Source organism: Vulpes lagopus, chromosome 21, assembly GCF_018345385.1.
Source record: "Vulpes lagopus strain Blue_001 chromosome 21, ASM1834538v1, whole genome shotgun sequence".
NCBI lineage: Eukaryota > Metazoa > Chordata > Mammalia > Carnivora > Canidae > Vulpes > Vulpes lagopus.
Window position 1 is genome coordinate 37,145,016 of NC_054844.1, and position 14,658 is coordinate 37,159,673.

Genomic DNA, 14,658 nt, shown 5'->3' on the forward strand with positions numbered 1-14,658 from the left:
CGATCCGGCAGCCGCCTGCCCCTCTAGTTTCGCTCCGATTTCTTTAAACTTTTTTAGAAATTCCCCTCCCTCCTTCCCTCCTCTCCCCCCGGCCTCCGGCTCCCTCCTTCCCCTCCTCCTCCTCCTCCTCCCCCTCCCTCCCTCCCTCCCTGCGCCGCCGCCGCCGCCGCCGCCGCCGCCGCCGCCGCCGCCGCCGCCGCCGCCGCCACCGCCGGCCCATGACTGAGCCCCGCCGCCGCCGCCGGCCGAGGAATGGGCTCCGGGCTCTGGTAGGACGCGCGGGGAGCGGGGGCCGCCTTTAAGACGCCGATCCGGGTTTTTTTTGAAACCTCCTTTGCAAAAATAATGGCAAACTCGACGGGGAAGGCGCCTCCGGACGAGCGGAGAAAGGGACTCGCTTTCCTGGACGAGCTGCGGCAGTTCCACCACAGCAGAGGGTGAGCGCGGAGCCGGGGGGGCAGCGCCGGGGCGAGCCGGGCGGACGGGGCTCTCCCGCCCGGGCCGGGCGCGGGGTCCCGGCTGACAAGTGCGGGGCTTTCTCTCTCTCGCTCGCTCTCGCTCTCCTCTCGCTCTCGGCTCCTCTGCTCTCTCTCTCTCTCTCTCTCTCTCTCTCTCTCGTCTCCTCTCCCGCAGGTCGCCTTTTAAAAAAATCCCTGCGGTGGGTGGGAAGGAGCTGGATCTTCACGGTCTCTACACCAGAGTCACTACTTTAGGCGGATTCGCGAAGGTGAGTGGAAGTTTTAATTCGTATTTCCCTCTCGCTGGCCTGCTCCGAAAAGTCTCCTTTGACCCCGGAGTGGGCGCTCGGGGCCCGGGGCGGGGGGGGCCCGGCGGCCCGCGGGGGCCAGAGGCGTTCTCCGCGCTCGCAGCCGGTGGCCCGGAGGCGGCCGGGCGGCGGGGCTGTTTTTTTGGCCTGGTGGCTCGCGTGCGCGCGGCGGGGCGGCGGGGCTCGGGCGGGCGGGCGGGCGGCCCGGCGCCGGCTCGCGCCCTGCCCGCCGCCCGCCCGCCCGGCCGGCCCGGCGGGGTCCGAGCGCCGCGGCGGGGAGCGCGGGCGTGCAGGGGGCGCCCGCCCGAGCCCCGCCGCCGGGCCGAGCCCCGCCGCCCCGCGCCCGCCCGCCTGCCCGCTGCCCGCCCGCCCGCGCGCCCGCCCGCCCGCTCGCTCGCTCGCGAGTCGGCTCCGCCGCGGCTGCCGCTCTAGCACAGGCGGAGACACAGAGACACACAGACTCTGAGAGCAGTTTTCGTGCAACTCAAAATTAGCGCGGGCAGGTTTAACATCGATAATCGGCCGCCAAATGATCCCGGCGGCCGGGGGCACAGCCTCGGCCCCGTCGCCCTCGGTTTATACGGCTAACAAAAGAAACCAGGACCTGTCTCCAAATAGCCATCTTAGGCTTCAAGGCTAGGCAGAAGCTGTAGGCCTCAAAGAAGGGCCTATGGAGATGGATAGATGTGGGAGAGGGATCGGGAGCGGCCCCGGCCCCGGCCCCCCCCCGGAACCCGCGGACGTCGCTGTCCGGAACAGTATTGATCCTTTTGAACTTTTTTTTTTTTTTTTTTTAGTGTAAACGGACCGCGTTGAGATTTAAAAGGGGGCGACAGAGGGACTTGCGATTGGTTATTGTCCGGGCTTCAAAAACAAAACAAACCCACCAGTCTCCCCCACACACCCCCTCCCGGGCCCCCGCCCCCCCTCGGCCGCCGCCGGCCCCCCCCTCCCCGCCCCCAAACAAAACAAGTGCTATTAAATACAGGGCTCTCGGGTGAAAACACAGTGGTTCCAGGCCCCCCCCCCCTTGCTTAGTTCCCCTCACGGATCGATCCCAAACACCCACTGATGCCCGAGGTGGTGTATCCTCAGATCTCTGTAGAATGGGTATTTATTTCACAGTTAGGCTGCAGTTTCCCTGGACGGTGCACTCTCAGACAAGTGTGGCTGTGTTTTTAACAGGTTTCTGAGAAGAATCAGTGGGGAGAAATTGTTGAAGAGTTCAACTTTCCCAGAAGTTGTTCTAACGCTGCCTTTGCTTTAAAACAGTATTACTTGCGGTGAGTAGTAGTGACTCTTGCACAGTATTTGGAACTGAGGGACCCAAGGGGAGATTTGTGGGTGTGTTTTTTTTTGTTGTTGTTGTTGTTGTTTGTTTGTTTGTTTTTTGGTGGTGGTGGTGGTGGTAGGGATAAGCCCCCCCCCCCCCACTCCCCCCAAACAAACCTTGCACACCAGTTTCTAAACTTGTCTTCATCTTTTCAGTCCGACAAACATCAAATATCCATAAAGTGAGGTTGTATAGGAAGGTGAAAGTTTTCCTCGCCTATTTTAGGACTGTTTACGTTTTTCATACGGGATCATTACAGGTGACACCCCACCTCCCATCTTGGTAAACATTCTTTTGTGACATTGTTATTGATTGGTTGATATCCACGGAGGGGCAGAGAGGTGATGCTTAGTAAAAGAGTTAAGATAGTTAACGAAACTTTGTATCCCCTGGGAAAATTTTTGCTTGGCTTCGGAAACTCCTTTGCCTTTTAAAATCCTCACTTTAAGATTCTCAAACAAAACAAAACAAAAATGATACCTCTTGCGTGGAACCGTGTAACAGAGTGGTTTTTCAGTAGAATATTTACACACAGCATAACAACATGTTTGGTGCCTTAGGTGACCGGGATTCTTTTTAGAATAGGTTCTTTGGGATTTTTGAGTGACTTAAAAACGTTCAGAAGGATTATTATATATGTAGGAAGATTAAGGATACTATGAAATGGAATACTATGATTTGGATTTCCTTTCATTCTCTCCCTCCTTTTTTGACAGTCTATGACAAAGTAAGTTTCTTACTCAGTTGATGTGTGGTACGCGTTAGATATTGTATTTTCTGATTAAGCTTTATTTTTTCTTTTTCTGCTAAGAATATTTTCATATTGTAACCTATTATGAGGTCATCTTTTATTTTTAATGCTTGCTTACTTATAGAGGGTCTTTAGGTGGTGGTGGTGATTTAAAACTCAGGGGGTGCTCTTCATATTTATTGCTGTTTAATAATGATACCATTAAGGGATATAAAAAAAAAAGGATAGCCTTTTTTTTTTTTTTTTTTTTTTTTTTTTTTTAGTTAATGTACCTTCTGCATAGTTTGAGTTTGGCATTTATCATTGCTCCAAATGCAATACCCACATGTAGATATGCTGTGTTAAGTTCAGCTTTCTGAAGTAGGAAATGCGGTAATTGCCCAGGTGTACTTTCTATTGGCTATCTTAGATTGACTTCAGGCTTGAAGCTGAAGAGTTCACAGAACTTTGTAGGTAGTTACTGAGTTACACAGAAGTCTCGAAAATATTAAATATGGCTAGTTGTTATCTGTTCTGATGTGTGTGTGTGTGTGTGTGATGGCAGTGTGTGGCACAGTACATTTTTAAATAAAGGTCTAAAACAAAACAAAACAAAACAAAAAACAGTGAAATTCACCCCCCAAACTGCTGATTGGGTAATGTGGTGAGAAGTAGAGAATTTTATATTTGTGGTGATACTCATTTGTACATTTCCATTTATGACATTGAGAGGAATATTATTTATACAGGTCTTGGTTTTCTGGCAACCAGTTTGGACTATTTGGATTTTAAACTGTTTTAAACATAGTTTAAAGTTATGCCTTACTGGGTTGACTGATTGAAATTTAATATCCGGAAGGTACTGAAAGATACATATGATTCAGGAGATGTGTGTTATACTGAAGAAATTGCACGCATACTAACAGGGTTTTAGCATAATTAATTAAATGTCTAGAACTCTAGTTTTTTTTTTTTCTTTTTTTCTTTTTTTTACAAGTCACATAAATACTGTTTTTCCAGTTGTGATTTCTGTCCTGAGATGATATCATTCACTGATTATACTTATAAGTACTATTTTCAACTATATAGCTTTAGGGTTGTTTGCAACTCTTTACATTGTTCTCAGATCAATTTGAGCTTTACGCTCCCATTAGAAGCTGCTTTTTGAACTATGTCCTTAGCTAAACTTGTTTTTCCTCCATATGTCACTCTCCAGGTTTGTTTTTGTAGGGTTGTAGCTAGGCTACTAGGAAAAAAGTTGAAGCATTTGTTTTGGAAAATAAAGCCATGTGAAGATTTGCATGGCTTGTAAAGAAATACAAGAGAAATATGCTGGTCAAAAATTGGGTACTACCAACCTTGGAAGATTTTTTTTTTTTTTCCATGGTGGTGTAATATTGCGCAATTAGAGGACATGTATTATGCTGGGTTTTACACCTTCCTCTGAAAAATCTTAACTGGCAGACAGGATGCCAAGCTTTCACAGTAATTCTCTTACTTAACCTTAAGAGTGCCTCTTCAGAGTAAGAAATAGTAATTGAGTGACTTTGTGAGTTCCCTCTCTGATGTATCAAACTGAGTATCATGGTTTCTGATGAGTAGATAGCGCATTGTGTTTTCTAAATCACAGGTAGAATAATTTTTTTTTTTTAAATAAGGACTGCTTTTTCATTGGACTTATTGTAAGATTGCTGTTACATATCAATTCTCATTTACTCTGTAAGTTTAATATTTGCTGACATTCCTCTGTAATTTTATTAATTGGATGGATGGCTGTTAGCTTAGTATAGCCAGTATGAAGATGTGATTACATCTTCATGGTATTACAGACATGTAAATAAAGAGGAGCAAACTAGTATGCTGGCCGTGTATATATTCTAACAGTTCTGTATTCGTTTGGATACAAACACAGACAGTCATTGAAAGTAGAGACTTGAGTTTAGTGGTCTGCCAAAACTTTGCTTGATTGTATCAAGCATACATTTATTCAGTTGTAGATTGCGTGTAAAAATTCCTCAGTCTGAAATTGAAAATGTGATTGATTATTTAAGCATCAGCATGTGATGGTTTAAATATTAGTACCTACAAGTAACGTGTAAAAAGTACTCTTATTTAAAAATTGGGTATTAATCCTCTGTGATGTCCATATATTTTGTTTTCACTTAGTTCCTTTCTTGGCCTCTACATCTCCATTTCTTCCACAAATGTTTATTACTAGAATATCCCTTTAAGTATAACAAGATAAGGTAATATTTTCTACGTTTCGTAGTTGGAGAAATTAAAAGTGTAGAAAAAATCTAAATGGCTTTAGGGGCACTTGTTAACTGGACAAAAAAGTTGTGTTCCTGACACATGTTCTGTAATACTTAGTCTGTTATGAATTCAGTTAGTCACAAATGATTTTAAATTAAAATATGGTTGTAAGTTACAAATGGTTAAAGGTATGCCTGATAGGAATGTATAGCTATACATGATGTGTTCTGTATTTACTCCATGAATTTTTTTTTGTTTTGTTTTGTTGTTTTTAATTTTCTGTTTTGGTGCAAAGATTGGGGGACAATTTGCCCCTCTATTTCTGTTAAAAATTTGAAGCTTTGGTATGAAGATTTATGTAAATATTTCAAATACTTAGTTGAAGAATTTTGCTGTAGCTTATGCCAACAGTAGTCAAGGTTAACTTGATGTTTCTATTATAAAACTTGAGTTTTTGGTAAGGAGGTGAAATATTTTGGACCTTAAAAAACTTGTTGTACAAAGCTATGTACTAGTGATATTATTATAATGTTAAATGATTTTTTTTTTTTTTTTACACGTACCTACCTTTAGAAAAGTTGGCCACCTAATCATAGCATTGTATCCACCAGAGTGAATTTTTAATTGCATTGTGAATTTATTCTGGTTTTTCCCCCTTGGTGAATAAAGCCCTCCCTTAAATTATACCAATAGAAAGAATTTACATTTATCAGTAAATAGAATAAATACACTTGTGTTCTCTAGTTGGTGTACACCATGTAGATCACCTCTTTTAAGAGAAAACGTTCTATGAATCACTTGACGTTCAGTGAATGAATGCTTCACAATTGTGATATATAAAGTAGTACGCTGACTTTGTGACTTGCCAAATAGAATTGTTAAGCAGACACTGCTTGCTTTATTCAAGGAAGAAAAATAAAAGTAATATGGAGATTGGAAGGATAACTGTATTTAAATAAATTATTCAAATATGCATTTTACATTTAATCTTATAAACTGTATCCTTTCATTTTGAACAAACTTGATTTTGATCTCTTTGGATATTCTGTTACATTTTAAAGGGCATGCAGACATGTTGAAAGGAGGAGTAAAATGCAGAGAAGGTTGAAAGACTGATCAGCACTTGGCTGGGTTAATGTTGTGTCTTAGAAATCATGTTTAAACAGCTTAAATTTGCCACAAAGTAGAAAGAAACCTAACACCAAAATAGTTCGTTCACCGAAGATACACGTATTTTACCGAGTATACCAACTAGGAACTGAACCGTAGTAACTCCCAAAAATATTTGCGTTTCTTAACATTTCACATTTTCTGCCTTAGCAGTTAACTAAAAATGTCTATTTCTAAATAGGAGCACTCTTTTATAATCCTACCTGTACTCTGTTGTGGAGTATTTTCGTAGTTGGTCGTGTGGGAAATCCACTGTAACTTTGCTAGAAAAGCATATCACTACTGTTGAATCATTTTTATTGTCAAACTGAATGATAGTGGAAGTTGGAAAAGGAATGAAGAACGAACATTCTAATTCATTGGAATTTAGGCGCGTTAGTCTACAAGCAGGTACTCAGTACATATTTTTAAGCGAAGTGTTTAGAGCTTTTATTAATATTTGGTAAATTCTAGTTACTGGGCATTTTCCAGAGTGGTATAGATCTTACTGAAGTTTACTGGCAAAAATAGGATTTGTCTGAATTGGGAATTAGAGGACACATGGGGCAGAGTGAGAGGGATTTTCTCTGTTTCCACTTCTTTGATCTGCCACCACCCGTTATCACCATACTCTTTGGTATTTAGGATCAATTAGTGTAGAAATTCCCAATTTGTGCTTTATGAAGTACTTGTTCTCTTGAAATGTCAATATGTTTCCTTGAAAAAGGGCCAAATGAATTTGAGCAGTAAAGCTAAACTTGGGTTACTTTATTGTAGGACTTCCAGAGACTTGATATTGTTAATGTGCATGTGAATTCTCTAGACAGCTTGGAGAAACACGATTTATTACATTCTTCTGCCTACCCATAGTAAATGGTGTTTCTCAAATGCTACCACAGATCGCAGTAGTCTGGTGTTAAACCCCATGTTTGAAGAACACTTATTAAGTTCTGTAGAGCATAGTTTGGGAAACTCTGATCTAGACAGAAGAAATGAGGCTTAAGGAAGAGAAATTTTAAATGTGGAAAATAATGAGGAAATGAGAAATGAGAGGTAATTATGTGTATTTATAGAGAGAGATATATAAATATGAACGTAAATATTTAGGAGTTACCATTTTCACGTCCTTATCAATGGCTGTGCAAAATTACTTGGTAATACTTGTTAAATATTTGTTTGAAATAAAAGGACATTAAAATTATCTTGTGTTCATTGCTTGTAAAAGAAAGGTAAAGAAATATTGCAGTCCAGATGGAAGAAGAAAAATTGAACCTGTAAGATAAGCAGTGGCCTTAGTCTGGAATGGAGAAAGCTGTCCTTGTAGATACATAACAATATTTTTTTTTCTATTATTTAAACTATAACATGATGAAGGACAGAAGACCAAAAAAAAAAAAAAAAAAAAAAAAGGCCATGATAAAGATTTTTAAGTCTTAGGCAGTGTTCCTGTGGTAGCTTGATATATTCTTTATGACAAAGGAATTAATGATTGATTTTATTTGACCACTTAGTCTTGTTTTAGCTTAAGATTCTTGTTTGAATCAGCAGCCCCCCCCCCCAAAAAAAAGCAAGTAATTGCCCTTTATTTCTGCTGTTGTCCATTGTTCTAACTGAAGGCTTTTTTTTAAAGAGGGTATATTTAAATTTTTAAAACAATTTATGTTTAGGCAAGGTTCTTTAAAGAATTATAGCAGAATTATTGATCACATTATTTTATGAAATAGTACTACTTTTGTTAAAATATAGTGATAGTCCTGTTGAAAATTTGTATTTGCTTCAATTCTATGACTTTAAAAATTGAGAAGTCGTATCATCAATTTTGACATTAGGAAAAGCTGTTTAGAAGTAAATATTGTTTTAAGGACCAAACTTACTGGAGTTAAAAATGGAGACGTTAGCATTAAAGATTATCTTCAAATATTTTATGGCTTGAAGTTATAAGCATAATTTTTATGAAAAGCAAAAGCATTGTGAAATTTGAAATAAATTAAAATAATATGGTTAGTACAGTTTATCCATAATAGAACTAAAGAAAATAGGCAGATTGATTCTGTTTATTCAGAAGTGCACAAAAATGCATATATGCCAATTGATAATTGTTTTTGGTTACCTATCCTTCTGAGGGACCTAGAATTAAAAAAATGGTTTAGAGCAAATGTCACTCTCAGTACTGTTCAGATTATCTGTGAATTTCACTAAGCTTTCCAAGAATTTTGTTACTAACATCAGGGTCTAACATGTATTTTTCTGTTTCTAAATATAAAGAAATGTCTTTTGTACATGGATACCTTTTGTATATTCGTTATGTTGTGAGATGGAAATTAATTCATTTCTACAAGGTAAATACCCTGTTAACTAAGTATATTGTAATAACCTGTTGCTGATACTGCAATCTTTTGGTGATCTCTAGCAGTAGCTGTCAACATTCTGAATTGTTGCCCCAAAATGATAGATCCATAAATCTATTAGTATCTATGTCAGCGTTTACAGGGTCCACCCCATCTTATTGCAAGACATTTTGCGGTGCGGCTGAATCTGTTGTTTTGGCTGCTTTATCTCAGTAGTCTCTTAACAGTTCCCTTTTTCTTTTCCTATTATGCCATTGATTTGTTGAAGTAAATGGGGTCATTTGTTCTTCAGGCTGCACCAAATTCTGGATTTGGTTCGTTGCTTCCTTCTAGTGTCAGTTAACTTGTTCCACTATCCCCTGTATTTATTTCCTGAAAATTGATAGTTAGATTTAAAGCTTGGTAACATTCAACTTCAGTATTTTAGGCATACTTTATATGTAGTGCTGTGCTTTTCATCAAATCATGGGACATACAATGTTTATGTTGTCCCATTTTAGTGGTGCTAAGATTGATCAGTGGTTTTAAATAGTAAGAGTCTGTATTTTTAAAAAGTGTGCCATGGGTGATTCTTGGAGTGTGCTAAAGTTTGAGAACAGCTGATCTAAGTATTGTAATGAAACTAACTTAGTTGCTGAGATAACCAGTTTAACTTGGCATCAATATATTGGCCAGGGTTACATCCAGAACAAAACCTCTGGGTGACATCTGGTCTGGGGCACCTGCTCAAGCTGCACCTGTCATCTCTAAGCAGAGCTTGGACACACCCTATACTTTGTCTCTGGACTCCAGAGAAGCTAACAAGGGCTCCACTTCAGTTAAGGGGAATAAAAGGGCACATGAATTAATAACCAATTCAAACTTATCCTAACTGTATTTTGTGTAATTTGGATTTTAAAAAGTAATTACGTTTCCCTCAGTATCTAGGTGGGTTGTTGTTGTTGTTGTTGTTGTTGTTGTTGTTTCCCCCTGTGCAGGACTTTGATATTCATCCCAAATGAGATGCCATTTGTTTTATTGAATTTATTGAATCCTTTTCCACTTTGTGAGGATTTTATCGATTGGTCCCAGTACTGCTGAGGGGAGTAAACTTATATGGCATAAGTTCCTGTACAAATAACAACATCAACAGTAACTTGTTTTTTAATGTACTGTTTTCATTTTACAAACCATTTTCACATGTGAGATTTTATTTTTATCATTTCAAATTTCAGAAGTAATTGCTGTTATTTAATCTTAGAAAAAATAGCACTTAGAAAAAAATTTCTTTACACCATTCAAACTCTTTTGGAGCATATGGGCTACTTCTTAAAAAAAAAAAAAAAAAAAAAGAAAAAAAAGGCAGTAGGTTATATCCAACTCTCAGTCTCAAGTGTCAACCATAATGGCCAGTTAGAAAACATTTTTTTAAAATATATTTTCAGAGCACACTTTTCCCCCTTTGCCTTTCTGTTTCCTTCCCTAGTGATTCCCTTGCTTTAGCAAAGCATCATCTTATTTATCACCCATCATTATCCACAGTTTTAACATATCTTCAGGGATATTCCATGTTCTTGGTATGTTCATCTTTGGTTTCTATCAGTAGATGATTTTTTTCCTTACCGTTTAGTGGGGCCAAAATAAAATGTTGCTTTTTTATGGAGCAGGATTTAAATAAAGTTGTATAAGAATCTATTGTTTGAGTATACATCTTATTATGAAATATGGCAAGTATCTGATTCTAGCCTTTCTTAGTTCTTACTGTTGTTCTTGGTTAATTCTTACAGTGTTCAGGGGTCAACTGCTCTGTGCACAAAGATTATTTTTATTCTGTAATTCTAACATATTCATGGTGAAGTGTTTTCAGATGAAATTTTATTTTGTTCCTCTCCTAGTCCATTGGCTAATTTTAAATAAATAAAATGTTAATAGAAACATACATGAGGCGAGTAGGAACATTCACTTTTTAAAATAGGACAAAGAAGAGGCCATAAGCTAGGGCTCTATGTAGAAAATACCTAACTTACAGTATTTGAGAGAAGGGGCTAAATTTAAAATCATCAGTAATAATGCCCAGGTTGATCATACTTTAAGTGAATTTTCACCATACCGGAACTCAGATAGGACAACTTTGTACTTCATAAACAGAAGTCCCTACCTTAGCAGGCTGTATGTACCTCCAAGTGTACCCCCAAGTAATAGGTGAAATGTGCTTAAGTGGTGCTTAAGTATGATCTTTAGTTTATACCTTTAAAAAAGTCAAACCTCTGAATTTGAGTCGTTTTTCCAGGTAGCTCCACATTGCAATTCATTAGTTCAGCCTAGTAGTAAAAAAAAATCTGTGTGAAAGGAACACCTGCATGGCTCAGCGGTTGAGCATCTGCCTTTGGCTCAGATCGTGATCCTGGCGTCCTGGGATCAAGTCCTGCATTGGGTTCCCTGTAGCAAGCCGCCTGCTTCTCCCTCTGCCTATGTCTCTGCTTCTCTCATGCATAAATAAGTAAAATTAAAAAAAAAAAATCTGTGAGAAATACTAAACCTAATCATTTTCATTCCTTGCTATGTTTTCTTTTTTAGATATTGTTGAATTTTTTTTTTTTTTACTATAATGTGAATTCTTGTTCACACCTCATTTATACTGGTACTATTTTGCCACATTTGCTTTGTAGTTTTCTCTTTATATGTGATGGTATGTATATATACAGACAGTATTATTGCTGTTGTGTAATCATTTGATATTGTTATAGGTTTAGTGCTGTTTACTTCTAAATATGAGTATATATTAAGAATAAAACATTCTCTTAATGTAGCAACAGTATTATCACATTGAGAAAACTTAACATGGATACAATCATATTATCTGTATTATATATAGACTTTATTCAAATTTTGCCAGTTGTCCCAAAGATGTCTTTTTTAGCAATCATACCCACCCCCACAAGTCCATGATCTTGTATTATATTTAGTTATATCTCCCAAGTTTTTCAGCCTTTCATGATATTACTGTTTTTGAGCAGTACAGGCCAACTGTACTATAAAATTTGGATTTGTCTGATGGTTTTTCAGGATTTGATTTAGGTTAGGTATTTTTGGCAGGAGGCCAAATGTCACTTTGTCCTATTGTTGATGTTAATTTTGGTTTAAGGTGGTATCCTCCTGAATTCTCTGCTGTAAAGTTTGCATTTTCTCTTTTGTAATTAATTATTAACCTGTGGGGATATTTTGAAAGCATATACATATCTTGCTCATCATTATACTTTTACCAAATAATTTTAACATTCATTGATGATTCTTGCCTGAATCAGTTAATTATAATGACATGCAGTGCTTGTTTTCTAACTTTATCATTCCTTCTGCATTTCTTTTTTTTTTTTTTTTCCTTCTGCATTTCTTAGTTAGCAATCTATGATAAGGAAAATATTTTCGTTCTTATTATTTATTCTATCTTTATTTTATACAGTGGATTAATATCAATTATTGCTGCTTAAATTTGGCCAGTAGGAGCCCTTTCAAGCTGGCACCTATGTCTTTAACATGTCCTCATATTTAAGTTCTTCTGTGCTTTCTGACAAGACCTTCCAGGGTCAACTTGTGTTTTGCTTACCCATCTCTCACATCATCTATTTCTCCCAAGGAGTGCCCTAGGTTGTGGGGTTTTTTTTTGTTGTTGTTTGTTTGTTTTTTTGTTTTTAGTGTGGAATGGTATACAGAAACCAACATCTTGTTGGTAGGTGTACTAATTGTTGAGTTGTCTTTCTTCCAGGCTCTTTCAGAGTAAGAGCTAGGAAGTTTATTTTAAACATAAACATACATAGGTTAAAAATCACAATGCTGTATATACTGATATCTCTGGCTACAAATCCACACAAATTTCTTCTTGCCTTCTTCCATACCGTGGATATATCTTCCTTCTTGTGCATTGAGAACTGTAGTTCTAACACCAGCATATTTACTCATCTTGTCAGATCTGTAATACACAGAGTATAGTTTCAGAACTGTTATACCTGTACCACTACAAACAACAAACCTGCTAAGTAGAGGTACAGATTTCTTTGCAGTTTTTTTTTTGTGTTCAGACTGAAGCTATATTGTTAGTATTTTGTTAACAAATTTGCAGTGGTTATATTCTTCTTTTCCCATTACTGCTATTAAAAATACAGTGAAATTCCCATTTTTTCATTTGTATTTCAATTTTGTGATTTCCCCACTTTTGTTTTTTAAATTTTATTTCTGAATATGTAAGACACTTAACAAAATTCTAAAATCAAAATTTAAGATACTTGGACCTTATCCTCTTCCCTTCCTTTTACTTCTACCCTCTTCCCACACATGCTTTGTTGGTAACCAATTTCCTTAGTATCCGGTTATCTTAATATCTGTTAAAATGAATAATACATTTTGCTTTTTTAATTTCATGTATCTCAAATATCACTCTAAATAAATTCAAATTCATAAAGTCCTGTTCTTTTTAACATCTGCATAGTATTCTATTATTTATATATATATGTGTATATATATATATATATATATATATATATCTCCTAGTTTATCCAACCAATTCCCCATATAGTGGCACTGAAGTTGTTTCCAATATTTAGAATAGCAAATAATGCCATTTGAGTAATCTTCTGCAAATCTAGTAACCTTATGCAAACCTATTTTTAAAGTTTTGGAGATGCATCTTCAGAGTCAATTACACAAAGCGAGTGTTGATGTAGTAATCAGAGAATAAATGCATATGCAGTTTTGTTCAATATTGCCAAATTCTCTTTGTGGGAACTATGTAGCATTTCTACCACAGTATATGGAAGTGCCTATTTCCCACAGCCTTGCCATATGCTTTTTAAGTTTTTCCAATGTGAGGGGTTAAAAAATGGTATCTCACTATATTTTAACTACTGTGGCATACATAGCGTGTTTTACGATTTTACTTACTATTTTGGAGTGAGCGAACACGTGTGCACGGGTGAGCAGTGGGAGGGACAGGGGTGGAGAGGGACAGGCAGACTCCACATTAACCTTTCTGGGAGCTCAATATCATGATCCTAAGATCAAGACCTCAGCTGAACCAAGAGTCTGTCATTTAACTGTCTGAGCCACCCAGGCATCCCACAGATAGCATGTGTTAATATTTGGTAGTGCCATTTCCATTGCAGAGTTTTGTGTGGGGGCGGGGGGTTGTGACGTTTTCTTGGCTGCTTTATGTTTGTTTTTCCATATGAACTTTATTTATTTTTTTTAAGATTTATTTATTTATTTATGATAGACATAGAGAGAGAGAGAGAGAGGCAGAGACACAGGAGGAGGGAGAAACAGGCTCCATGCCTTGAGCCTGACCTGGGACTCCATCCCTGGACTCCAGGATCGCGCCCTGGGCCAAAGGCAGGCGCTAAACCGCTGAGCCACCCAGTGATCCCCTCCATATGAACTTTAATATCAATTTGTTCTAGTTCCAGAAAAAAGGAACTTGTTGGGGTTCTTTTTGAATGGAGATTGCAGTAAATTTATAAATTATTATAGAAGAACTGAGATGATGATATTGAGTTGAATTATCCAAGAACCACAGAAGCCCTCCCATTCAGATCTTTTTGTGTTATGCAAGAGTCTAAAATTTTCCTTTTATAGGTTTTAGACATTTTTACAGTTTAATCTTAGATATCTTATCATTTTTGTTCCTACTACAAATGTGGTTTTTCTTTCATTTTAATCTTATGATTATTTAGATGAAAGTTTTTATATTATAATCTGCCCTTCTGAATGGTTTTTTCACTGGGTTTGTTGTGGGGGGGGGGGTTGTTTGTTTTGAGAGAGGGGGAGGGGAAGTTGGTAAGGAGCAGAAGGGAAGGGAGAATTCTAAGCAAGCTCCATGCCCACTCGGGGGGCTGATCTCACAATCCTGAGATTCTGACCTGAGCTGAGATCAAGAGTCTGCTGCTTAACCAACTGAACTACCCAGGTGCCTAATTGTTTTACTGTTTATATTAGTTTTATCATTGATTTTTAAGAATTTTTAAGTGTGCCAGCATGTGCTCTGCAAATAGAGATGGTTTTACTTCTTTCCTAAATTTTATGCCTTTAATTATTTTGTGTCCTTAATTAT

General features: G+C 38.3%; 1 protein-coding gene across 1 annotated transcript in view; it reads left to right on the forward strand.

The window, feature by feature from the left end:
* Nucleotides 1-302: 302 nt before the first annotated feature.
* Nucleotides 303-14,658, forward strand: part of ARID2 (AT-rich interaction domain 2) — a 164,703-nt gene continuing 150,347 nt past the window's right edge. Inside the window, exons 1-3 of the mRNA XM_041735582.1 lie at nucleotides 303-437; nucleotides 634-727; nucleotides 1,952-2,049. Of these exons, the coding sequence (XP_041591516.1) occupies nucleotides 346-437; nucleotides 634-727; nucleotides 1,952-2,049 (284 nt within the window). The 5' untranslated portion in view covers nucleotides 303-345. The remainder of the gene's footprint in view (nucleotides 438-633; nucleotides 728-1,951; nucleotides 2,050-14,658) is intronic.